This window comes from Poeciliopsis prolifica, unplaced genomic scaffold (assembly GCF_027474105.1).
Source record: "Poeciliopsis prolifica strain line A6 unplaced genomic scaffold, Auburn_PproV2 SCAFFOLD002, whole genome shotgun sequence".
NCBI classification, from domain to species: domain Eukaryota; kingdom Metazoa; phylum Chordata; class Actinopteri; order Cyprinodontiformes; family Poeciliidae; genus Poeciliopsis; species Poeciliopsis prolifica.
This window is the reverse complement of record NW_026562377.1, coordinates 9,708,722-9,735,550: the sequence shown is the minus strand read 5'-3', so window position 1 is coordinate 9,735,550 and position 26,829 is coordinate 9,708,722. Positions and strand designations below refer to the sequence as shown.

Sequence of the window (26,829 nt, the reverse complement as noted above, 5' to 3'; positions counted from 1 at the left end):
TTCTGTGATTAGATAATCCTTAGCATGATTGAGTTCAAAAGGGAACGCATCTGCATATCGCCCCTATGAAGGGCTCTTGAGCAAAAGTGTTCTCATAGAGTGCAGCTGCCTGATAGTGTTATGGGGCTGTGCAATGCTGTTTGAAAAACCAGGAAGATAACACCCAAATATTTAGAAATGTGAAACTGAGCAAATAGTTGAGTCACCCCTCACTTCTTTATATTTTTGCTTGCAAAAAGCCAGATTTCTTTGTCTTTTGTAAGTGATTCGTTGCAGTACTACTCCAGAATCCATGAGGTCTTTGCTTAAAGTTTACAAAATACTATTTTTGCTGTTGGTATATTTGAGGGATTTTGGGCATGTTTTCTTCTGAATATGAATAACAATGACGTTTATTTTCTCTATTTGTGCTTAAACAATTCATGTTTTAATAACCCCTTAACTGTCATAATGAGACAGGTGTCTTCATGGATCCATTGACTTGAAAGCATTTTGCGGGTGACAAATAAGGGATTAAAAAAATCAAAGCAAACGTTCATCTGATAATTGCTCTAACAAAGTCTACAAAATATTACAAAATTTTTGATGACAACCACTTTCAGGATTACAAGAAAATTTGTTTTTCAGGACTAACTGCTGGTTTGAAGTTCTGCACAGTATTTTATGTTTACATTTGGCCCTCTGTTAATGACCAGTCATTTTCTCCAACGTAAAATAACTGGTCATGCTGAAACATACGACAAACACCAGCATGTTAGGGATTCCAATCTTTAGAGCAATTTCCTGCTCTAAAGATTGTTTCCTCATCTGGAATTGTGCCAGCTCTGTGATGCATGACACCATCTTGAACAAGCTTAGAGTTGTGGTTCATTATTGTCAACTTGCACTGCCTCATTTAAATCCACTGTATTAGCACAACACGACTCCATGTAGATGACTATATTTTCCTACTTTACATAGTTTTTCTTGTGTGATTGCACTTGTACTATTTCATAATCTGAATGACTAATTTAAGTTTATGTTATTTCAAATTTAGGTGAAGAGAAAATTAGGTCACAACTCGTTGGCAGAAATTGTCCTCCAATGTTTCACCAATAGATTTTCTTTTAATGTAGCTGTAATCAAACTAGTTACGTCTACAAATTACTGTGGCACCTGAATTTAAAGTTGATCACAAGAGCCAACTTTCAAAAGTTTTCAACTAGGATTAATGCCCGTCATCGCTTAAGCTTTGTGACAGAAAGGAACCGTCATCAAAACAGTTACCTGTGTGGAGTGAGAGTGGGGAAAGAGGCCGTGACAGCGTGGGTGAGGGCGTCCCGACGCCAAGACTCTTCCTGTTGCTGCTGCGACAGCTGAAGCACAGAGAAAGACACGGTCAACACACGTCACTTTTTTGCATCTCTGCAAACAATTCACATGAAAATGATTGTGTGATTTTGCATACTGAGCAACACAGGCTGAACAGGGAATAGAAGAAATCAAGCCTAACCACCTGATTAATTGCAGCTCTCAAATGCATATGGTAAGCAGCATGAGGGCTGGAAAAATAAAGCCGAATCAATTTGAAGCAGGAATGACTGGTAATCTATGCAAATGAAATCATTTATTTATCCTTTTGGTCCCTGCATTTGCAAAGCAACGGTGTACTCTCATCTTGCTCTCAAAAGAGCTGATAACTGGGTTTTATTTTCTTACAATGACAATTGAAGTCTTTTATTTGAATCCCCACCCCAGATAATATCAGTCAGGAGAGAAACAACCCCAGTGTATTCACTGAAACCCAGCGTAATTGCAGTGGCCTTGACTGTTTTCATCTACAATCATACACTTGACTAAATGCAGTGCTTCAGGTTGTCTTTATGTACAGGAGTCAGACTGTGTGTGTGTTCGCAGAGCAGCAGCTTGTAGACATAAAAGCTCTGAGAAAGCATCAGTTGGCAGATTAAAAGACACTTGACCTCTAAAGTAGTAGACTATTATCCTCTAAGCACAGACTATTGTGGAGAACTGAATGACACAAAAACATACCTGTTTGTGTGTAAACCATACTGCACTTTATGGTTGTATCTTTCATACAATCTGGTTAAGTGTAAAAACCACCATTTGAATTTGAGTTTATCTCAAAGTCACTCAGATGTATAATAAGCAAATAAGATTTACTGGGGAATGATAAACAACTTTTTCTGTTTGATCAATAAAACTATGTTTGACAGCTTGAAAACGTGAAATCTATACAATCCACAGTTGAAGCAGCAGACACACGATGTGTTTACATATTTCAGAAATGTAGTCACAGAGAGACAATTAGAAGAGACTACAAGATGACATCAGCATTTCTCTTAGCCTTTAACCTAAGTAGGAAGGCACCATGTAAGGAAAACATGCGATGACATATGGTAAATTGCAAAAATAGGCATTCTTCTCCTTTTGGTTAATAGCAAACATAGACTACCAGTCCAGCAACTATTGAAAAAATAAAATAAAATTCAATATCCATATTCTTATCAATAATAAATTTTAGAAAAAAGATCTTCTGACCATCATCTGCTCATTTGGCAACAACAAAAAATAAATAAAAGAAAATTAGTTGTAGTTTGTTAATAATTTGACCATCTGCTTGCTTTCTAAAACTTTTCTGCTGTATTAAGCAATGACCGTTACCAAATAATTACAGGCTTTAAGAGCCTGAATGCATAAAAAAAGTTCAGCTTATTAGACTCCAGGCAATAGTTCAAATAGTTGATGCATGCACACATCCATTATTAATTAACTGATGTATTCATGCATACATCATCACAGTTAAGGGATATTTTCAAGAATCAATTTCATTTCAAAGATGCAAAGATTTACAAACAATGCAGGGACAACTGGGACATCTCCAGATCTTAGTAACCAAAAATATATACACTTTATAGTCTAATACAGATGAGACTTGTACTTAGTGCATGAAGCTGAAATCTCTTCATCTTTGCCGTCTGAGATTTACCTCAACTCGTGAGATTATTTCCACCTTCAGAGCTGCTCTGCCACGAGAAATATTATACAACTACAACTACAAAGCTACAGTCAAATGCAGGACAAAACAGCATGGTCATATCAGATGAAGAGGGAAAACACATTTGAGAGCCAAAACATAAAAAAAAAAAGGAAAACGACTGTCAACAAGCTCAAGGCTACAGGGGAAGAGGGCTGTGTGTACATCAACAGCAACAGCAGGCCCAGCTAGAACGACAGATGTCTGGAGCTGTGGAAGCATGGGTGTTTTTTTTTTCTTATTGAGCATCCGACCGGAGAAGCAATAATAGAAAATAAACTCAGACCACAATAAAATAAAATAACATTATTATTCAACAATCTGACAAATAAATAGACTCCTGACCAGAATTTAAATAATTAAATAGAAGGAAAAAATGCACTGATCAGGTTTATCCACAGCCGATTCTGATATCCAATTTTCTCTGACATTTTGCCCACCAATTCCAGTTTTAATTTCTTGGACCATAAAGCACCAAACAATAAAATCTGTGATGGAGTTTCTGCCATACTGTTGGTTCTGAATCCCCAAAAAACTACGGAATTACAATACTAGCACCATTTATACATCAAAGCAACATTTAGCAGATTTTCTACACATCAAGAAGTGCATTTTTTTTTATTTAATAACTGAAAATACTTTCAAGTATTGTTTGTTTTCGGAGGAAATTGACATTTTATTTCTTACGATTTGGTAAACCTATAATCATCTTGTAATTTTATGAGAAATTATCAAAAAGATTATTTTCTGGGCTCTATTCTTTAAATTTGATTCGTTTTTTGTTTTTGTTTGTTTCATTACTCTACAACTTACCTGTTAGTTAAAGCCAATGGCACTATCGCAATACTGTTGGTTGCATTACTGTCAATTTTTAAAACATTTGTGCCTCTTTACATTTCATCTAATTCAGCACAGAAGGAAAAAGCAGGATGAAAATCATGCAGAAACCTGCAAGGGATCCTGTGTGACACCCTGATTCAGGATGTTTACAGGTAAACATGATATCAGAACTGTGGAAATCAGACGCCTTGTTACCAGAGATGACCAAGTTTCATGGTAACCCACACAGCGTATCTGTTTCCTTAAGCCTGCAAACTGCTCCTTTTGTTCAGCCAGAGAAACATGCAGCTGGAAAATGCTGATGTTCATTGAGGACTAACGATGCCTTTGTATTGTTATTATCAAACCAGCATGCTGAGGCTCTTTTAATACCCAAACAGAAAATGTGTGTCAGCCTGCGCCAAGAGCAGCTGCAAATCAACAAAGGGTTAAGCTTTTAAAAACAGTTCTTGTCATCATTTTCGAACTCCTTACTAAAGTACCTTTTGGATCGTTTCAGCAGCGAAACAGGAACAAAACGGGATTTGTTCTGGTTCGGAACCGCAGAACAGTGACTCGGGTCCGACATCCTGAAAAATGTTCAAGCGAAATAACCCTGTCTCCAACTTGAGAGAATTTTTTTTGCCCCCTTTTACAAAACTGCAGCTCTGGTGGATGTGAAAGCCGCTTCTTCCCCTCCTCCTCCCGCCGCTACTGCCGCTGCTACTGCTGCTGCTTTCCCCACCATCGTATTTTCTTCTCTGGGGTTCCTTTTGTATTCATTCTGTCTGCCGCGTGCTGCTCGGTCCCAACGGCTGCGGAGCTTCTGTCCTTCACGTCCTCCGGTCCGCTGTCCCACAGCAGCCCTCGGTCCGGAGAGCCCACTCCATGGCAGGTGGTCAAGCGTGTGTAAGACCGTCTGACGACAACAACAACAATCGTACACACAATAGTTTTTGGCAGAGCCGCCGCTAGCTGCGTGTGCGTCCGTGTGAGGAAGCTGGAGACTGTCGATGCGTTCAGGTGCTGCTCGGTAATCTCGGTTACACACTGCTATTAAATATTTTACGAAGCAGTCAGTTTGAACAAATCGTGTACAGTGTAGCTCATACATATATAGTTTAGTCGGAATTAAAAGGGCTATTATGCCTGGAAAATATTTGAGCACTGTACTGTAGGACCGGACTCAGTTAATACGAATGTAGTTTAAATAAAAATATTATTTATTATTAATATGTGAATATTATTTAATAAATTTCTTATTAATGAGAAGGAACATTATATCTTGTACTTGCAGTTGTCTACAGCCTTAATACAGTGACGGAAAATAGCTGAATCGGATGCATTTACATTATGGATTGAAGTGGTCATGTTGATTAATATGCCCTCACATTTCTAATAAACACAAATCTTTAAAGCATTTAAGAGTTTCTCTATTTGGTAGTTAAGTAGTTATGACTCAATCATTTAAAAACTAGGTATCTGTCTTTTATAGCACTTTCATCTTCATCGTTTCAAAACATAATAAGGAAATGTGCAAATCACAGATACACTTTCAAAATTACATCCACTAATCGCACATATTTTGTTTTAATATATATATTCAAGCAAAATTATATTGAAATTCATCTTACAAAGAGAGAAGAAGCATCCAAAAGCAGCTTGTTATAATGAACAGAAGCTAATATACAGTGTCTGTATATGTTGGTCATGCAGAAACTGATTGTTGGTATGTTGTTGTCAGGGGTTTTACCTTAAGGCCACTTTAAATTAGTAGTGTGTGTGGCCTCTTTGATAACGTACAGAGGTTATAAGCATCCACTGCAACTTTCAAGGACTAAAAGGATATAGAAAATTGCTGAACAAATAGGTGGTAAATATTTACAAAAAATCTGATGTTAATTCAATAAGTGAAAAAAATCTATCCAGTTAATGTGCAGAAATTGACTGTTGTGATAAAAGGAAATAAATCACTGTAATATTGTCTTTAAAAAGCAGTTTTATGAAGGGCTGTATTTCTGTTGATTAAAGTCTTGTTTGGCTTTGTTTGCCAAAAGTATCAACATTTATTTCATCTTTAATTTGACAAATAATGACACACAACGCAGTGTCCCATAAATTTAGAAATGTGAACCCTTTATAAGTCCAGGCAAAATATTTTAAAACACCATTCAGCGCAAACTGTACAACTTCTGGTAGAGTGTAGTCAACACTTGCAGTGTACGCTTCTTTTGTATTAGGGAATGCAAAATGTCCCACAGAACCTGAAAGCATCTGAAAAAGGTGGATCATACCACCAGGAGCCAGGCAGAGGGAAGATAGAGTCAAATTTCATACTTTGTATGTTCAGCTGTTTAAAGCTATGTTTGCTATCAATTTGTACTTTTGTGTGAACAGTTATAACTGAAATAATTAGTATTTCACAACTGATTTTTCTAGTTTTCAAAGATAAAAACTGACCCAGAAAACTTTAACTCTTTACTGAGGTTTGGGTTTTGGTCTCATATTGCCCCACTAAATAAGGGATTGGGTTTTTTTAAGGATTTTTTTTTTATTTTTTATTTTGAAACAGTTAAAAAATAACGCTTATTTATTTTTATTTTTTTTAAAAGGTGCTTAATCCAACATCAAAATGTTAAAATAACTTCAAATGTTGCTATGTTCAATGTTTGGTATAATTTTAGTATGATAAATATTTAAGGAAACATGACCTATAGTTTCTCCATCCCATGTATTCACTGTGTGCAGTAATGGCTTCCAGCATCATATCAGCTGAATCTCAACCCTAACACCAGATATGAGGCAGATTATTTTCATATTTACTTTGAAGAAATTGTTTTGCATCAGAATTGCTGAGCCAAGCTGCTGCACACGATATGCCAAAATCAAAGACTGATGTCAGGAAGTAAGTAAAGACTGATGTCTGATGCAAGGGTAGGAACATGTTTCTGGATTTGTGAAGTAACAATGTGAGGGAGATAAGGAAGGGGGGCCGTCTCCAATGTAAAACCAGTGTGAATGAAGAACAAACACCTCCTGCCATGCTGTGGCACGACTGTCTGAAAGGGAGCTTACCGTGCGTCTGTGACAGATTTTCGCGGCTTAAATCAAATTTGCTGGGGTTTTTTTCTTCTTCTTTTTACCCCCCGACAGAGTGAATAAGATTCATGAAAGTACAGAGCGTACTGAGACAGCCAAGCACAGCTCAGACCTCCAGAAACACGTTGGATGCAGCAGTCTCTGTTTGCGGTGCTGCCTTCCTCCACAGCACCCTGCACTGTTACCAAGCAACCCACAGAGGCACAACTGATAGGTCGAAATAGGAGCACCTCAATATACGGTGGAAAAAACAAAACAAAACTCAGACATTTTTACCCAGTTATTTCTTTTTGGTGCTACAGCTCTTTTATTCAGCTCTTGTTTTTACCAGACCTCCATCATCTGAGTCAGTTTCAACCTGTTCTGGTCTGTGTCATCCATCAATCCCTGCCTTTATGTCTTATAGTTGACATTTTTAACAAACAAAAATGCTCCTTTATTAATTACCTAAGGGTAACAATGGGAGATTTTCTGAAGGCATCCACAGCAACATCAATCCTTATTTGCTGATTGTGAAGTTGTAATCATGAAGCCAGAGCAACAAAGACAAGTTGTAATTTTCTTTCTTTTTCTTGTTTTTTTTCTTGAACTGCTGCGCAGAACTTTTAAACCTCAGCTAATTTCTTTTAGCGGTGCTTCCATGGATACTGGATGATTGTTTTAATCAGTAGCTCTCCAGCCTTTTTCAAGAGCTTTCACAGTCTTTTGTTGGAGTCCATTGTTCACAAGTGAAAGCATGATGCAAGCCAGGTTAAAAAAATAATAAATAAAAAAATAAGCAAAGATCTTACACAGGACTGTAATTCTTCACTGTATTTAACTCCTGTCAAACTGCCTTGATGTTCATGATTTTTTTTTTTATTCTTTTCATTTTTTATTTGTTTTAGCCCAAATGACATACTTTGAAAGAGGATAGCAGTTCATTTGGACATAGAATAGTGTGAAAACGTATTCAATTAAAACATAACAAAACATGCAAAACAGTTAAAACGTTCAGAATAAAAGCAATAATGTGAAGCACATTTTCACTAGCTTTTGAGAAAAATCTGTGCAGCAGTACGGTAGTTTTGCTTTTGCATGTTGCAGTTTATACAGCTAAGAAGCTTCATGGTGAGGGTAAGAGGTCTGATCATATTTAGAGCCATGTTCCTTCAATGAAACGGTAAAGTACAGAAGGTAGTGACACTGAAATAATCTTTCTAATGTTCCTTCACTGTCTTCTGTAGGGATCGTTTTCATGCTGTATCGCAGCTGGAGCACCACATTTTGATATTGCTACACATGTTGTGAGGATGATAAACTGCAACTTTTTTAGAGTTGCAAATAGAGAATTGGGAGAAAATTGTTTCTTTGTGTCTGGCTACTTTGGTGAATGACTTAAGTATCAAATTTAAATCTGATTTCACATCGTCTTTTATGGGAAAACTCTGGGTCACACCAGAGTTTAGTCTTCTGTTTAAATAAAAAATATATATATTTGACCCTCTTCTAACTGAAGAGTGAAAAACAAATACAAATTTCTCAGAAAATAGGTAAAAAAATACAAATGAAAGAAAAACAGCTAATATCCAAAAAATGTCACATCTTTATAAAGCTAAAGGAAATATTAATAGAAGTAAATCATAAAAATTGCAAGCAACCAATAATGAGTGCTTCACACATGGCTAGGACTGTATAAAAAATATTTTCCAAACAAGACAAATTATACATCGGAAACACTGTTACAGTACTGGAGTTAAACAATTTTCTTTTCTGTCATTCAAAATGTCAATATGAGAAGTCATATCTTAAACACCTTTTGGAATAATTACAGTTTTTTGTGTGACGTAGCTGTCTTACCTCCATGGATGTAGAGTTTGTAAGGGGCTGCAGGGACTGCAGGGGCTGCATGGGCTCAGGAGAGTCGGGCTCTGGCAAGTGGGAGACAAACTGCAAGGAAAGACATGGTGGCATAGATTAGAGAGCTGAGTCAGGAGTTTGACAAGTCATCTACTGACGTCAGAGTGTTGTCCTGTAGGGTAAGAGGTTTGTGCCTGTCACTTCAATGATGGACTCTCACAAAGTCACAAAGATTTGTGACAGGGTGCTTGGACGCATCATCAGGCAGGTTTATCATTTTATGCCAACAAAAATGGATCAATGACGTGTCAGTGAGCCAGAAAATGAATTTTATCTTGTAATATGTCATAAATTAACATTTACCTCAGTATTAGAACTTCATCAGAACAGAAATGGATGGATGGATGAAAATCTTTAAGAATCTGTAATTGATATTTAACTGGATTAAAGAGTTTCTTAGGGTCTGATAAGACTTAAGCGGAGACATTATGATGTAAGATTGATGTAATCCTCAACTTTACACCCCGATGCACCATTTTTGCATAAAGATATGCGAGCTCAGCCAGCTCAGCCACCCTAAAGTGTACATCGTAACGCTGACTGGGCAAAGAGGCTATCTCCTATTGATTTATCTGCTCAGATGTAAGCTCTGCCTTCTGGGCTCAACTATTGTCTCTGTGCTGCAGAAGCTTCTCAAAGTACAGCATTGACTAGCTGTACTAGCACTAATGAACGTGTTGTCATAGTAATGCAGGAGGAGGGTGAAAAAAACAACTCCTTGTACAAAGAGTTCTCATTCTCTAAAATTCAACTCATAATCATGCAATAACAGGCATGTAATTCCCTCAAGGATTATTACTAGATACAACGTCCTTATAGGTGTTCCTGTGCTGCATTTTCCTTCATTTATGTCTTCTCTTTTAACACACCTCTGTCCAAAGTGTGAAGTGAGTAGAGAGTCTCCGAATGACTCAATGGTGGCATTAACACTGAATTTATCATTTTACTTCGATGTACACAAGGGCTACAATGACACAATGGGGGTATGATTTAGGATGTTTCCAGCTATTTGCTTCTTCCTGCCTTATTGTTCTCACATAAACCTTATTAAACAAACATTCCTGCATACAAAAGAGCTCTAATAAAATTAAGCAAATTTGAAAATACTCAGTTAAGCACAGGCAAAAGTGTTATGCCTTTTTGTTCATGTTTGATGCTGATGTTTTGATTCGGAGAGGCGTTCCTTCAGCTGTCATTAAAACCCCATAACTCCTCTGAATTCCCACTCTACGCAGGAACAGATGCTACAGAGTGCCTAAAAATGAAAATGAAATGAAAATAGCGCATGCTCAGCTGAGATGGTTCATGCAGGAGGCAGATGGATGGATCAGAGAATAAGGATGTGAGCAAGTAGCTCCTACGCCTTATGGATCAGCATTTTGTGGCCATCGTGTACCCCCCCCCTTCACTATATAAAGAAAACCTGCATTCACTTAGGAGGAAGAGTGGGTGGACGTAAAACTGCAGTCTTTTCACATAATTTAATGAAAATGGAAATCACAGGTTCGTAAGATAATAAGAAAATTACATATCTGTCTTTCTTCATGTCTAAAAACTCGCAGTTTCCCAAAGTACGGAGGAGTGGAGGCCAGTGTGTGATTCATTCAAAAATCATGCGGTGAGAAGACAGCTGAGCTGAAAATATTAAAGAAATAATATTAGGAAAATATCCAGTCAGGAGTTGCACATTTTTTTGGCCTGATCTCCATATCGTCAGAGGTGCTAATGGCTCCTCTTCAAAACTGACAGCTTGACTTCTACACCTCAAGTTTAAATATTAGTTGACAAGCAGAAGGAGGGAGTTGTTTGCCCTTGATTTCTTAGACTAATTTAATTTATACATACATACAACTTTAAAAACTGAGCTGACGCAAAAAAACATCACTGTGTGCTTTGACAGCTGGATTTTCTCATCAGAAATTAAACACATTAAAAAAGTAGTTGTTTGATTCTCACAAAAAATATGGTATTGATATGCAAGCTGTTTTTCTTTATGGTGACATCAACAAAGAGAAGATATTTAAACTTGGTTAGATTTCCATATTTAAATAATAAAACACATAACATTACAGAAAAAGAGTGAAGAATAACATGGCCCACCCTTGCAGCTCATCTTGTGCTAGCTCGTGCCGTGAAACAGCATTTTCACCATAAAGACTTTCTTAAATTCTGCTTGTGTACTTTCACCACATGTTTCAAATAGTCACATAAATGTTAATATCAATCGATAATAGCCTAAAAGCAGTATTTATGTGATGATCCGTGTCAGGTCTTGACTTAAGTCTGGACCGTCACAACGCCACTTCAACACCTTTATTTATTTATTTTTTTAGCCATTCAACAGGAGGCCTAGGGCTATGATGGCCTGATGAATAAAACCAACCTGTTATTAACAACTGAAATGTATTTCCATCTTGTTGGCAAATTGTTTGAAGGGGACAGTTTGTATTTCTTTGGTCATGTTGTCACAGTTCAACTTCCACCTTATCAGTGCTATGCCTGTCACTGGTCAGGTTATTTACACACAGATAAACACGAGTTAAATACAGAAAATGATGACTAGAAATATTTTACTTTGCCCCCCCTTCAGCGTCTTAACCCCTATGCCTTCCACACCTGTTTTTTTGTGCCGCTGACATTGACAGTCATGCAGCGCTGGGTTGTGGGGAGTTTACCTAAAGCAAAGAAGCTGTGGAGAAGTCAGCACGATGGTTGCTTTTATGTCAAAGGGTAGTGAAATATAATACAATATTGATAATATTACTTATTGGCTATGGCAGCAATAACTACATTGGATATTGACACCATCACAAATTTTCACCTTGTTGTATTACTAAATATTTGGTAAAAAGAAAAAAAGTCTATCTATCTATCTATCTATCTATCTATCTATCTATCTATCTATCTATCTATCTATCTATCTATCTATCTATCTATCTATCTATCTATCTATCTATCTATCTATCTATCTATCTATCTATCTATCTATCTAGAAATAGCGCCTCCTAGAGCCACAGTATGTGAAGCTGGTGGACCACCTGTCTAGGAAAACAGAAACCTGTATTTTTTTTTTCTTAAAAGGTAAAATAACTTCTTTGCAGAGCATACCACACACCCACACGCATATTTTATACAAATTGGTTTAAAACATATATAGATATATACATTTATAAATATAAATATAAACATACATACATGTGTTATCACCTGTATCTTTGTGCGCTTTCGAACATTACCGTTGTTAGTTTAGAGAAGAGTCGCAAGGAATTAAAAAGTCTGTTGACATTGAACGCAGCGTAACGCTTTCATTTCCCTCTCGCAGCAACTTTTAAACACCGCAGTTTCACGGCTCTTCGGCGGATGCGCCGCAAATGTAAACATACTAATAATAAAAAGCAGAACTTACTCCAAAGTCAGAGAGGGGATCTTCAGTTTATCTCGCCTGGACTTCATGCTTGCAGAAGCAGGAGCTTCAGTCCTCACACAGCCCGGCACCGCTCGGTCTCACCGCGGGGCTCCCAGCCTCTCATCGCCGTCGTGTCTCACTAAAAATACACAGGGTATCGTCTCACTGCAACTTCAGCGTATTCCGAAAAGAAGGAAAACGAATACATCAAAAACGAGACAGGATGGAGCGTAGTTCTAAACAAGCGAAATGCGCGTCTCATGCCAGAAGTCCGTGTATGAGGCGCATCGCAGAGAGACTGCCACAGATATCGAGGGAGCGACGGGTCACCGCGAACCTCCATGTGACTGGTAGGAAGAGGGGCTGGGGGAGGACGAGGGGGGCGCAAATCAATTTCTCTGGTGGGTGACACTCAGCAGAGGCGAGGAAGAAGGCGGCGTTAATGTAGACTCCAAACATATTCTGAATGTTGTCATTTTAAAGACAGCTGGTAAACTAATTCGGTTCAAATCAGTTTAAACATACATTCCTCCTGTGTTTGTTCATTCTTTTTAACCAAACCATATCTGCGTTTTTGTTTGTTTGTTTGTTGTTTTTATTGTATTTTTTTTAAAGAAGAAAGCAATTAAAAGTTTCAACTCATTTGAAAATGACTGAATGAAAGTGGCGAGTCGTGGCGCTCTGCTGGCTGTTCGTGCAGGAACTGGGGAATACCTTTTCTTTTCTTCGCTTCGCTGGAAAACGTGACAGATGCGCTCCTCGCTGCAGGCGCGCGCCTCCGTGTGCGCGCGCCTGTTATCTTTACCGTGCGATGCGATGCGATGCTTTTTGTTAAATCTATGCGAGCTCGATATCGCAGGTTGCGCCCCTACAGCCACCGCCTGCTTGAAAAGTAATTCCCCTAACGCATGTGTAGGATGCGTTTTTGCAGATGCGTGCTTAAAAGCACATTTATAAACTGCGGGTGGGAGTCTGCGTGATGTTTAATAAATGCACATTTATGTCACATGCTGTGAGCACGCATGTTTTAAGACCGTGAGGAATATAATATATTCCCTGTGTTTACTCCCCCACTTACTTTTTTGGATGCGCCGGCGGCACCTGTGCCCTCCTGGTTGCTATAGGAATGAGCTTGGCACAGGCACACAGCAAACAGTGACCGCATATCTGTCTGTCTTTTGCTTGCATATTCACGCCGTCGCCCATCTACGACTTTCGGGACCTCATTCGTTTTCTGGGCTTTTCTCTAATCACAAAGGAAGAGACATTTATTCTACAGTGCAATTTGGCTTTGTGTGCACATTGTGGCCTACACACCTGCAGATGCAGGGGGTGCTTTACGCAGCATGGTAGACATGTTTGTTTCAACAAGTTCCTTCCTGGTTTGGGCATCTGTCTTCTGTTCTCATTGAGTCCAAACACAGAAGTGGTGAAATTTAGCTTTCCTATTATTCATAACTAAAGACTTCTGCCATTATGGACACTCACAGAAGACCAGTCATTGTCAAAGGAACTTGAACCACGATGACCTTTGTTTGAAACTGTTCAATAATATGCAACCCATAAGCAATCCTCTCAGCTTTTAAAGCGACCCCTCTGGAAGCTGAAAACATTCTTTTCTAACTTTCTGCAGCTGCTGACTGTGCTGCAGTTTTAACATTGTCTCACAGGACCAGGTGAAGACTTGGTTTCAGTCGTTGTAATTTCACCCTTCCTCTACTATTTAAATATTTGTTTGAAATCTCTCTGATGAAATACAAGCATCTATTTTGCTGCCTTTTGGAAGATGCTGTTGAGTAAAGTTGCTGTGTCATTTAACTACCACAAGGTGGGGCTTCAGCCTTCCACTGCATAAAGAGATGACGTCAATCTTTTTAATATTCAGTTTAGGCTCATGTTTATGACTATCAACCGGTGGACACCAACACATGAAGAGAACCGCTGACACTTTAGCTGCTAAAAGCCACATTTTAGCTTCGGTTAATCGGTGTCACGTTGAAAAAGTATTCATATACCTTGATCTTTTATATTTGTAACCACATGTCTGAGTATATTGTTATAATGCCATATTCCAACACGAAGTAGCACATAATTGTAGTGAAAGAAAAAGAATGAATGTTTTTGAAAATTTCTTAGTGAAGAAACATTTGAATGTTTCTGCATTCATACAGTTTTTTTTTTTTACATTATTTGTCGAACCACTTTTCACTGAAATCAGAGATGCAGTCTCATTACTTTTGCAGTTTTTATGAGGTTTTCTTCTAGGACTACCCGGTACCCTGCATTTATATCCATCCATCTTGATAACTTTCCTTAGGAGTCTCAGAGTGAAGATGGCTTACATCAGAAAATGGTACGTTAAAAACATATATGATTTTCTAGGTGCAATCCCATAAAATCTAAATAAAACATGCTAACTTCTATGGTGGTAAAGTTTGAAAGAGTTCAAAGGGTGTGCATAATTTAACGAGGCACTGTCTGTATGTGTGCTGTTTGGTGCTGAGCAGATGGAGAAGTGTTTTCATGAAGACAAATGACCATGTGGGTGAGCTGAGAAGCTAAATCAAAGCAATTCATCAAGAGCAGCATATTCAAAATTCTTACAGTTATTTGCCCTCCAGTCTGTAAATGTTTTCACGATAAATGAACATACACACACCGCATCTTTAACCATCAACACCATTCTGTTCTGCAGCAGCATGCCCACCCAGTGGGTGGTCATTAAATCACGTTTCGTGATGACTGCTGTGTGCCTGTGTTTGTGTGTGCCTTGGTGAGATGCTGGTGGCATACAGTGGTGGTGCACAGATCCCATTCCCCAACTGTTTTGTTAAAACAGCGTTTAACAACAGAGTTGGTGTTCTCAGTTGCCATGGCAATAAGGGCTTTCCTGCTCTTCCCTTCCCATCAGTCTGTGTTCTTCCTCCCACCTCCGCTGTACAAAATAAAGATCAGCTAAACGCTCAAAGAACGTCTCTCAGCAAATGGCAGCCGAGTCAGATTCTCAGCATTACATCACCCTTTGTTTGGTCTGCTCTGCCAAACCACTCATGTGAACATAAACACTCAGTTGTTGTTTCACTGTGGTTTAAATGCGCTGGATGACTGCGCAAACATTTCTACTATGGTGCGAAGCAGTGCAATTCTAAAAGTGTACATTATGTATAGAAAATACAAAAAGACTTTTCAACATACCTTTCTCCAGACACTGAAAGTGGAGGTTTCAATATAACCAAAGCATGTTTAACTACACATGTGCAGAATCTCACCCAGAGACATTTGAGACACCTACAAGCATACCAGAGGATTCACAGTGCAACACAACCTGTGAAACGTGAGGGGTGAGGTTTGGTTTCAGTCAGCATTGCTGCACAGGAAGGGGAAAAAAAGCAGACAGCTTAGCTGTGGTGGAGAGATAAATGACACAAACACATTGTAGGGACAATAAGAAAGAGGTTTGACTGCTTTTGTAGAGGTAGAACATCCAAAGTGCATACACCATTGATACGGTTGCAATGCTTTATGCGGTCAAAAGCAAATAAAACACTGTGCAGAAGTGAGAAGCTTTGGGAATGAAACAGTTACAATAAACTATGCAGCCACTGCAATTAAACTCAATTAGTTGCTCAAAAAAGCTGTTTTGTGTTTTCTAATAATAACCCTATAAACAGCAGTAGCGCACATAAGGATTTGAAGCATGCACATGGAAGTAATTTCAGTAACATGCAATGCAAAGTGTAATGTCATGGAGGAAGTGAATGCTTTTAAATGTGAAGGTTTCTGTTCAGTGTCAGAGAATAGAAAACAACCCGAGGTGGCGACTGCTGCAAATTTCTGTCATGGTACAAATCAATCCACAAGATGGCGTAAAGATACAACACTGACAATTAAAAACATGTGCCTCTAACTTTTGTCCTCAGGCAGAAAGGTTTATTTTTCACTATGTGCATCAAGGACTGAAAATGTCATGACTCTACACTTCCAGCCCTGAATAAAAATATAAAAGATGTATTTACAGGTTTTGTAAATTCAATAGCCAACATAAGAACTACACAACTCTATTCATGTGGTAATTTATCAGTTCTTTTAATTAAAGGGATACACAGTGGAAAGCCAACAAACTTTCTTTTTTAAGGGAAAATTGATTACCAAAATTATTTATTTTTTACTATTGAATGTTCCTTAAGTTCAGGAGAAATAATAATAATAATAATAATAATAATAATAATAATAATAATAATTATTATTATTATTATTATTATTATTATATTATTATTATTATTATTATATATTATTATTATTATTATTATTATTATTATATAGTATTCTCACACTATGTGACTGAGGTCAGGCCTTTTCATGATAGCTTACTGGACCGGTCTGCCTTGGCAATGGTCCTGGTGTGAAGAGATGAAAATGTGAACACAGGGAACACAAAACAATTGCCTCATTACAGGTTAGACTCTGACTTGAATCAGTGTCTTGCATTGTAAGAACATTTATGAACATTCTCTGAGCCTTCTCCCATTGAATGTCCGTGATTGTGATTCCTTAATTCCTTTTTCCAGATTTAGATTTGCTAAAAGACAAGTTCATGGGATTTAATGACATCAAACTCAACAAGGTGAAAGGTCATTGTCCAGCTTCAGAACCAAGCTTCTTGGCAGACATATTTGTTTTGCCCCAGATGATTTTGTTAGGCAGAGGACTTGAGGGTTTTCATAATTACTGCAAGGTGCTGTGGTTTTGTTGCAGCAAATTCAACCCAACTCAGCAACTTTTCTCCACCATGCTGTAGGTGGTGAGTTATTTCCTTAGAAACAGGCCACTATATATTACGACTAACAAATCCACTTTGGTCTCATCTGTTCCAAAGACAGTGTTTCAGAAGGCTTGTGCTTGATTCAGACATAACTTTAATAATCAGAGTTATGTTGCCATATTCGATCTTTAAAAAAAAAGCCATTCAAGCATTTTGTTACATTGTAACAACATGTAAAACTCTTACACCCTACAGTAATTGTATCTAAAGTCATTCCTCAAGGACCTGTGTCTTGTATGCTTTAGCAGAGTTATAAAGCTTAAGAGGCCATTCAGATTTTAGTATCTGAATTGCCTTGTGTTGGAAAAAGGACACATCTAAAATCTTCTGCTCATTGGTCCTTGAGGAATGAGGTTGGATGCCCTCTCACTTCAGATTCTACCCCTTCCCAGACTGATGGGGTGCAACATTTGGTTCCTCCTTGGGATTTTGTTTTACACTATTCTGTGCTAAATATCGTTGCAACAGAATTTCCCCCCAGTCTCCTTTTATTTCTAAACCCAGCTGTAAAAAATGGCTGAATCATTAGTTTCAATTTCCCCTTCCGTACTGAGACGACCCCCAATGTGGTGATTGTGAAACCAAACATCCCACCAACAAAATCTCTCTCAGGCTACTGAATGTGTTTTATCTTCAAAGCCCCCCACTTCCTGTGTGATGTTGTAAGTATGATGTGTGTGAATTACAGTATATGTCTTTTTTTTTTTTATCAATCTCAGAAGCTTGCAGCTTTTTGCTCCTACTATGAGCATGATTAATTTTATAAGTGGTTGTGTGCGTCGGAAGCTTTTCTTCCCCCATGACCACAAATATTTAAAAACAACATAATAAACGTAAACCAGGAAATGAAATTAGCAAAAACTTATGATATGAAGACATTGAGCATTATGTTTACAGTTTAGTGCAGTGCATGTGTGCGTTTATAATCAGAAATACTCCAGAATGTCACATTGAGTGGTTAAAACAAAAGTAACCTTTTGAGCCCTTAAACAAACCACTGGGTTTGAAAGTCATAGTTTCAACCAAGAAATACCCAAATTAAAACTTATCATTCTAAGAAATAAAGAAAAAATCTGTTTTTTTCTAAAAGAAGAAAATGCTTTACAATTCAGAAAAAAACTATAGTTTGAAAAATGTGATTTGTACAGGGCATCACCAAGACAGTCAGGACAAACAATCATGCACGCACACCTAAGGAGAATTTAGAGAGCTCAATCATCATCAAAGTCATGTTTTTGGTCCGTGGGAGAAAGCCAGAGTACCTGTAGAGAAACCCAGGACCTTATTGCTGCAAAGCAACAATACTAGCAACTGCATCACTCTATAGCCCCATTTAAAGGTCCCTTTTATGTGACAGTTTTAAGTGGCTCTCTTCTGAAACATGAAAGAAGTATTTGCTCCTCCTGAATTCACATCATGCGCGTGACATCCTGCTCCACACAGTCTACACCACATGTCCATGAAGCTCTTTGAAGTCTTCGAAACAGGAGGCGCTTCTGATGCCGAAGCTGACATACGTCGGTGTTTGTGCAAGTTCCTGCCCACTGCTTCCTCCCTGTCGAGGAGAAAATAAACTACTACTACTTGACAAGAAAAGCTAAGGTTGGATGATAACAACGACAGTCAAAGTATCCGGAGGACCAAAAATCGGAAGGGCCATAACGGCAGGCCTGCAAGCAGAACGCGTTTTTAATCATGGTTGAAAACAGCTTGGCAAAGCCTCTTGGGTTAGTTTTAATCCTCACAGCTCACATGGTTTTCTGTGGTAAGATATTTAATTCATAACTATTGATGTTTGACTTTTGGTTTAATAAGTTTTTAGGATTTTTCTCTAAAGATATACAACTTAACTCACGTATTTGATATTTTGCTCCAGTTTATGTATTTAACATTGTGTGCGAAGGAAGGATTTGTTGACATATTGGTAATTTTGCTCTCTGTTAATTCAACACAGTGATTTTTTTTTTAAGTGCAACACGTTTATTCCTCATTGTAGTTCTTGAGGGAAGTGTTCACAATTTGGTTGTGGCGTCTACTGCGGTTTTTCACCTCTGAAAATAGACTTAAAAGTGGGACATAGTGACTGTCACTTACTTGAAAAGCTATACTGGATCACTTTTTTGGAGAAAATAATTACATTACTATTTTCAGTCTTAAATATTTCCACACTCAGGCATTGTTAGCGAACCCAGCTGACAAGTCAAACACCTATACAAGCCACTCAAAAGAAGTCCTACAAAATATTTAATTATGCCTTGAATTGGCATTATAAAAATGACCTGAACTGATATGAATTAACTACTTTTCTTGATTTTTAAAGCTAAATAAATTTGTGGCTCATGCTTCAAAAGTAAAATGTTTTTCATCTATCTGTCATTCCCATTTCTGACAAAAACAAATGGCGAGCAATTAAAGCTAGCATACCATCAGTTTTTCTTTTGTTTGTTTTAAAAAGTTATATAGAAATGAATATAGAAAAATACGAAGGACGTCTTCAGCTTCTTCCTTCAGCTCTTGAAGTGTTTTAACCACCGTGTTACAGTCTTGGTGTAATTTTGAAATGCAAAACTTATTTTGTCTTTATAGATAATAGATATATGTTTCCAACTATGAGATTAATTTGATTGATTAGATCCCATCAGTGTCAACAAAATGTATAAATATTAATTATTCAAAGGAGAATGAAACACACTAACTATTCACAATAAAAAGGCCACCACTTTTAATCCATACCAAAGTATAAGTAATTATTCCAATATTTCTTACATTATTTTGGTGTATATGTAGTCATAATATTTCATAAATGTTGTAATTATTGTTTACAGACTCCAGCCATGCAGATGTCACTGGGATTGTCGGACAAAACATCTCACTTCACTTCAAATTTAACACTACCATCACATATAAGAGTAACTTTGTTGTCTATAAATGTTTAGGAAAGGAAGAAAAAATCTCTGAATATCCAAATTACAAAAATGAATTTGAGATTTATCCTGAAAATTCTTCCATACAGTATCACATGGCCAATCTGAACCTAAACCAAAGTGAAACTTACTGGGCCATTTCAGTCATAGATTTAAAAACAACACATAGTAATAAAGTGAAGCTGATTGTTCGAGAGGAGAACCCAACCACCGCAGGTAAGATCATACTTCTTACACTTACTCTAAAATATTCTACTGTACATAAGACATTATCTCTAACAACTATTTCATACAATAGTTGTATTGTTTTAAAGCTCGTCTTAAAACCCATCTATTTTACTGGGCTTTCAACTCCAGCGAGATCTAGTTTTACATTGTATGTTTGTTTTAAACTCTAAGAGTTTTTATTTGTTTTTATATCTATTTTATGTACAGCACTTTGTATCAGCTGTGGTTGTTTTAAAGTGCTTTATAAATAAAGTTGGTATGGTATGGTAAATGGATGCAGTTCAATGTTTAATGTCATTAGAATATCATTAGTCTGTAGGGTTAGTTGTTCATCTCTCTCTTTGCGCTCCATATTTAATTCCCCTGGGTTACTTCAACAATATGCTGATTCAAATTTCCGACCAATCGGTGCACAATTAATCTATGTATGACTGGGGCATAATGTTGGTAATTTTTAATAAGTCCTCAAATGTCATAAAATAATCCTACACGGCCATATTAAGTAAAATCCAACCTTTCCTCTGAGTAAATGCACTCACTGCCAAAACTATGGCTGGAAAAATATCTATATTGAAAAATAATAGTTTTATCTTGTAGTTTTTTAAGGGAATATTATGTAAAATCAACTATTTTGAGGTTTACATTGTAATATACAACATGATGATGTAATCACAATTCATTGAGATTAAAAATCACTTTTCCAAAAGAGACCTGGCCCAACATTTACAAATCAAAACTGCTTACATCAAAACCCAATTAAAAAACAATATTGATAATAAAGGACGAAAAAAGACGAAAATCAAACACAGTCATAAAAGTAAAATTAGGAGTAAAGTACAACCAAACTCAACAGCTTTCTGATTACCTGGGGAATAAATATGGTGTGACACAAAGGTCCATTTCCTTTAGCCACTCTTCAAAAAGCATTTTTGTCCAATAAGCATGTAAAGTTTGCCAGTCACCACTCAGACGTTTGAAATAAGAAAACAGTTTGAAGCCATACTAGAATTCAAACAAAGATTACAGGTTTTAAACAAAGTTAAAACCTTGTTTGTGGCAAACCTTTACAAAAAGGCAGAATTTATTCAAACCAGTTAATTTGGGTAAAGGGACCTTAACGCTAACAGGCTTAGGACTAATGAAACAGAACGTTTAGCAATATTAATCTGCAAGTCAAATGTTGTCACAAAGCAAAGTTTCAATTCAGATCCAGGGCGTCTTTTCTAGAATCATTACTTGGTGTTTTTTGTTAAAAATAGCCCGATAATGAAAAACTTCTCTTTCATAGTAGATGAGTAAATATTTTCGTATTCTTTTAACTCCCACAGTTCCTCCAGAGACAAGCACCTTTACCAAAACAACTAACAATGGAAGTTCCAGTTTCTCTTCCTCTCAGATTGTCACAGTTATTGTGGTTTCTCCATTTCTTCTGCTTGTTGCATTGCTTCCATTCTTGGTCATCTGTCTTCCAAAACCAAAAGGTGAGTTGAAAAAGCTTTCCTTTATTTGCTTAATTTTTAAATGTAATTTATTTTTCCTAATTTCTAAAAATATGAGCTATTTTGTTGTCCAGAATTGGAGATGGATGTTTTTAACAAAAATTTGTAGCAGCTGGATCCCAGTTTATAACACACAGTTTGACTGGGTATGATGACCGTTTCTTAGTCAGGGTGTTCCACGTCTTCTGTACAGATGTCTGCAGATTACTGGAATGTGTATATACATGACTTTTTTTCAACCAAACACTCTTACGAGACGGCAATGTTTATTTGGTGGAAAAAATTTGCAATTGTGTGGTTAGATGCTGAAAATGCAAACCAGATTGCAGTTTCACATCCTCTTAATGCATGCGATGATTCATATTTTCAAAGAGGAATTCTGCCTCGATGCATGCAAATTTAATGGTAGCTACTATCGCAGAGAGAGGGGTGGAAATAAAAAAAAAAAACAACAAACCATCAGGACCTTGAGTGTGCTTCATTTCAGAGGCAAACCCTTTTGGCCTACTTTGAATCAGTGCAGTTTTGAAGTCTCTTGACCTCAGAAACCACTGATGAAGATTGTTTCTCCTCCATGCTCACAAATGCTAGAGTTTTGCTGACTTTGCACTCCTGATCACTGCATACTGGTTCAACTTTTGCTCAGGGCCATAAATTTTGTTTTTGTGTTTTTTAAACTTTACTAAGAATGAAGTATCCTTCTGATCTCTCATTTATGTGCTGCACTTGTGCATAAAACCAAACAAAAACATAATTTATCTAATTTAAATAGTCAGGGCATTTAGTTTAGCCACTTTTGCTTTCATAAGTTCATATTAAAAATATTAAAAAAAAAATTTTATGTCTTTTGCAAACTGAAAAGTCTCCAGCCTCAGTCCATTTCATTTGAAGCTCTACCCAATTCAGGACTGGATTTGACAAGCTTGCAGTTCTCCCATAGGCACCTTCCACGTTTTTCTTCCACTCAACTCCCATTAACATATTTGGTTACAGCACTCTGTAATTATTATTAATTATTTTCCTTGTGGCGGGTTGTCTGCAGTCTTCCTTCTGGTAGTCAGTGATGATATGACTATTTCAAAACATCCAAACACTAACATTTTTTAAATTTGTTGTGCAATTTTTATATTTTCTGAGACAGTAAGTTTTGGGTTATTATCAGCAATTCAATCACAAAGATACAATCATGTTAAGCAAACCAACTAGTTTTTGCTAATCATAGCATCATATGATTTTACAGTACACTGTAAACACTGCACTTGCTTTTATAATCAAATCCTTCTGAAAATGGGTTACTCATAAAGACTATCTTCATTCTCAAAAATAACTAAGCTTACCTAAAGTAATCTGTTTTGTTCACAATTAATTAGCACCAACTGGAAGGATAAGAATGTTTACACAACAGACAAATGGATCATAGCTTATTCTCTCCAAAAACTTATAACTTCAATGCCAAATTTAACCTTATTATTGGAATGAAACACACAAAATAAAGGGTGTATTATAACCCTTAGAAAACCTAGCCGTGCTATAATGAGATTCCTGCACTTCCATAACAAAATCAGTTTGTCATCAGTCTATGGGTTTTGTTCTACCAGCTGTTACCAGAAATTAAATGACAAAAATGTGTTCAATTATCCTATTGAACCCATTCAGGGAATCTAAGCTAAACTTTTTACGTAGAAAATCAAGAAAAAATGTTGTTCTTATAACATGAAACTTTTTAGATTATGACATTTCCTTGTTGTGTCCATAATGCAGACCAACCACAAGAAAGACCACAGAGATTCTCAACTGCTACAACACAGGTACACATAGTTTTTAAACCATTCAGAGCGCACGGGTCAAAGTACGTTTCGTATTTTACCCGAAATTGCTAATTATGTATCTGACTGTGTTTGCAGGACACAGTTGAAGTGACAATTAGTACGACTGACCACTCATTGGTCTACAGCGTCCTGGACTTCCCAAAGAGACCCCCATCATCTGTGGAGCTGGGCTCCAATGAGACAGAGTACGCCACAGTCAGCTACCTCCCAGAAAAGAAGCTGAGGCCCAACACCAATAAATGAAAGAGTGTAAATCTTCAGATTCTTTTCAGTTTCAGTAAAAGCCTTTATACCCCAGAATCTAATAATATATTTTTTGTATGTATGATAAATTGTTCTTTGACTGTCTTCACACATTTTACAATGTTTGTCAGGGGAACCAGTTTTTGTATGAAAGACGTCACTGTCTGTGTGTTGATCAGCTGACATAAAGGGCAGGAGTTACTGTAACAAACCACAAATATCAAACTCACTATTTCCTCGAACCAAATCGTTTTGTTTCTTGTGAAACTGACAAAATTTGATCTTTACTTTATTGTTATGAGAAACTAGCTCAACTGGAAATATGCTTGAAATAATGTTAATGCATCAAAATGGTGTTCCTTATATAACTTATGAAATATTGCCCACTCTATGTGGAAACAGACACATCTGTTGGAATCCAGAGCACAGAGTAAAAGAAAAACAACACACTGATAAAATCAGCTGTTATTGCAGAAACATAACCTTAAAAAGATTGGAAACCTTGAAATGATGAATATTGAGAAAAATCCATTTAGTTTTTTTGTTCAATAGGAGTTTGGGATCCCAATTTAAGAAATTAATAGCACAATTGTTGACACCCCAACACTTTATACAGCAACCCCCTTTTACCAACAGGAGAGCATTTAGTATTGTCTTATAAAATTTCACAAAGTAAAAACATGGGGAGATACGGACGTTTGGACAGTTTGTCTCTAAATAATACAAATTCTTGAGTAGTATCTTTAGTTCACCAGACAGGCTTTCAATCAAATTTAAGACCAAAAATGCCCTGGAAGAAGGTTGATTTTATGCCTGTTTAACGATTTCTGTCTTTATTCAGTCATATGTTTTTGAAAATGTTTCTAGTAAAAGAACTGCTTCAGCATTCTGGCAGAGTCCACGAGATATTTATTGTTATCTTCTTGTACAGGAGTCCGGTGTGTTGGTGCAGGGATGCATTCAAACATTGAAAGGCGGCAGCACTAGAGAACTGGAGTTCATGACCTGTATTGTCTCTGGATTTGGCAATTATTACTGAGTGTTCATAACGTCTTGCACTCTTGCTACATGTTCCAAACTTCTGGAGAAAAAAACAAGCATCCCACATCATCCATCATGCTTCTCCTTGTATTCATTGGCAGTAAGCACTCAGCTTGAAGTGGCTCAATCTTGGTATCATCTGACACAGTTCCAATTACAGTTCCTGTTGCGTTAGGCAAAAACATGTTTGTGTTTTCTAACGTCACTTGCAGATAAAGGATTAACACGTAGATAAAATCTTGTGGTTGTCTGGGCAATGTCTTTGCTACAGCTCTGAAACAGTTAGTTCTGAAATAAGAGCTTTATTTCTATGGCATATTCTCTTGCTGTTTGCATTTGTAAAAGACACCAAGAGCTGGGCTTCTTGGCTGTGCAATAAGCATACCCTGAAAAATAAGACGACACAGAGAAGAGATTTTATAAGAAAATTTATTTGAGTTTATTTACATTCATTTTCACACTGTTATTGTGATATATATAATATTTCCATAGCATGGGATCCTTACTAATAAATGTGTAAAATTAATGGTTAGATTTTATACATTTTCAGCATAGGGTCACATTTATGAGAAAAAGTGGGGAATTTATTTTCTGGTTTCTGGCACATCTTTATTTTAAATTATTATTTGAAATTCACAGGCAACACAGCATTGCGGATATCTGGCTCTCATAAAACATACTGAATCTCTCAATGTAAATACAAAACTTGAAATACTTTTGATTTTAAGACGTCATTAAGGATTTGTCAACATTCGATCTAAAAGTCAGTAATTAAATCCCTTTTTCATCAGTGGTATCTACAGCGTTTTTAAACCGTTTTACTCACCACCTCAAGGGCTCTTGGGTAAAATGAAACCATTTTAAGAACACAATCCAAGTGTACAGAACCTCAAATCAGCCTTGTCAGCTTTAAAAGTGTGAGTTTCCACAGCTCTTCTGTATCCACAGCAGTTTGTACGTATGCAGTCACAATCTGACACTATCTTACTGTCATTTTCCCCTAGGACGGTCTTGAAAGTTCTCTGATCCCTGGTGCTAATTTGCTTATCTCATTTTTGTGAATCGCTTTGTCATATAGTGACTGCTGTTGTGGACGTGTAATGATACTTATGCATTGGTAGAAAACAAGTAAATTGACCATGAATCCAGGATATTGGTTATTTTTTCAGAAGGGGAACTGCAAATAATGCATTTATTTTTTTCTACTTGTTCATGAGAAATTCTTTTTTCTCTTATGGCTACAATAAACTCAAATAGGACAGTGAGAATGTATTCCTAGTTTTGTACAGCTCGGGTTTTCAAACTGCCTTTAATAAAGCTGCTGTTTCCAATAATCTGAACCTAAGAGTCTAAATGTGTGTATTTTTAAAAAATAAAATATAGACCTTTTGCAGTTATGTTGTCATGCTTTCAACCTGATTTGCTTTTCTGTGAAAAGCCCTCATGCTGCTTCCTGTGAGGCTGCAAACATTGCTCTGGGTACAGATGCTTTTTCAGTTGTCAATCATCTGAAACTTTCAGTGTCAGTCAGACCTGTAAAAGTGTTTTTATTGATGTAATAGTAACATCATGAAGCTGTAAGTGAAAAACACCTAAATGTTTTTTTTTTATGTCAATGAGAAGAAAAAATATTTTCCAGTCTGCTTAGAAAAGTTTAAGGTATGTTTTTGCTGTGTTTTAGTCTCTGCTGTACTTTAGCATCTAACACTTGGTGGGGGAGGCAGAAGAAAGTGAACTTGGTAGGCTAAACTTCTGCTTTGAGCTCCATATTATGTATTGAACTTTTTAACGTTTAAGCAGTTTTAAAAATTGGTTTTTGAGAACATACATTCAGAAAACTGGATTGCTGTAAAGCAATAGCATTAATTTCTGAAGTGGACTCCTGACAGGCCCTGCACTCTCACTAACATCACTGGTGAAGATGTGTAAATTCACTTTGCAGACTTTTTTGCTACAGAAAAAGTAGGCTTTACTTTCTGATGG

General features: G+C 36.9%; 2 protein-coding genes across 6 annotated transcripts in view; one reads left to right on the top strand and one right to left on the bottom strand.

Annotated features, from left to right (window-relative positions):
• mast3b (microtubule associated serine/threonine kinase 3b) overlaps positions 1–12,405 on the bottom strand; it is a 33,799-nt gene extending 21,394 nt beyond the window's left edge. For 2 of the 4 annotated variants that reach the window (XM_055050102.1, XM_055050111.1), the window contains exons 1-3: positions 12,261–12,405; positions 8,795–8,884; positions 1,267–1,355 (exon numbers count right to left, since the gene is read on the bottom strand). In XM_055050102.1, the coding sequence (XP_054906077.1) occupies positions 1,267–1,355; positions 8,795–8,884; positions 12,261–12,307 (226 nt within the window). In that variant the 5' untranslated portion in view covers positions 12,308–12,405. Of the gene's footprint in view, positions 1–1,266; positions 1,356–4,359; positions 4,853–8,794; positions 8,885–12,260 lie in introns of those variants that run through there. The other 2 variants (XM_055050121.1, XM_055050131.1) reach the window with 1 other exon arrangement.
• A 77-nt stretch (positions 12,406–12,482) lies between these two features.
• On the top strand, positions 12,483–26,188 carry LOC129372694 (uncharacterized). 2 transcript variants are annotated; one of them, XM_055050144.1, is made up of 5 exons: positions 12,483–12,610; positions 19,908–20,222; positions 21,563–21,715; positions 23,495–23,541; positions 23,638–26,188. In XM_055050144.1, the coding sequence occupies exons 1-5, from the start codon at positions 12,484–12,486 to the stop codon at positions 23,803–23,805; spliced, it is 810 nt and encodes a 269-aa protein (XP_054906119.1). In that variant the 5' UTR covers position 12,483; the 3' UTR covers positions 23,806–26,188. The 2 variants fall into 2 exon arrangements, with proteins under 2 accessions (XP_054906119.1, XP_054906130.1); XM_055050155.1 differs by lacking the exon at positions 12,483–12,610 and adding an exon at positions 18,633–18,847.
• The last annotated feature ends 641 nt before the right edge of the window (positions 26,189–26,829 follow it).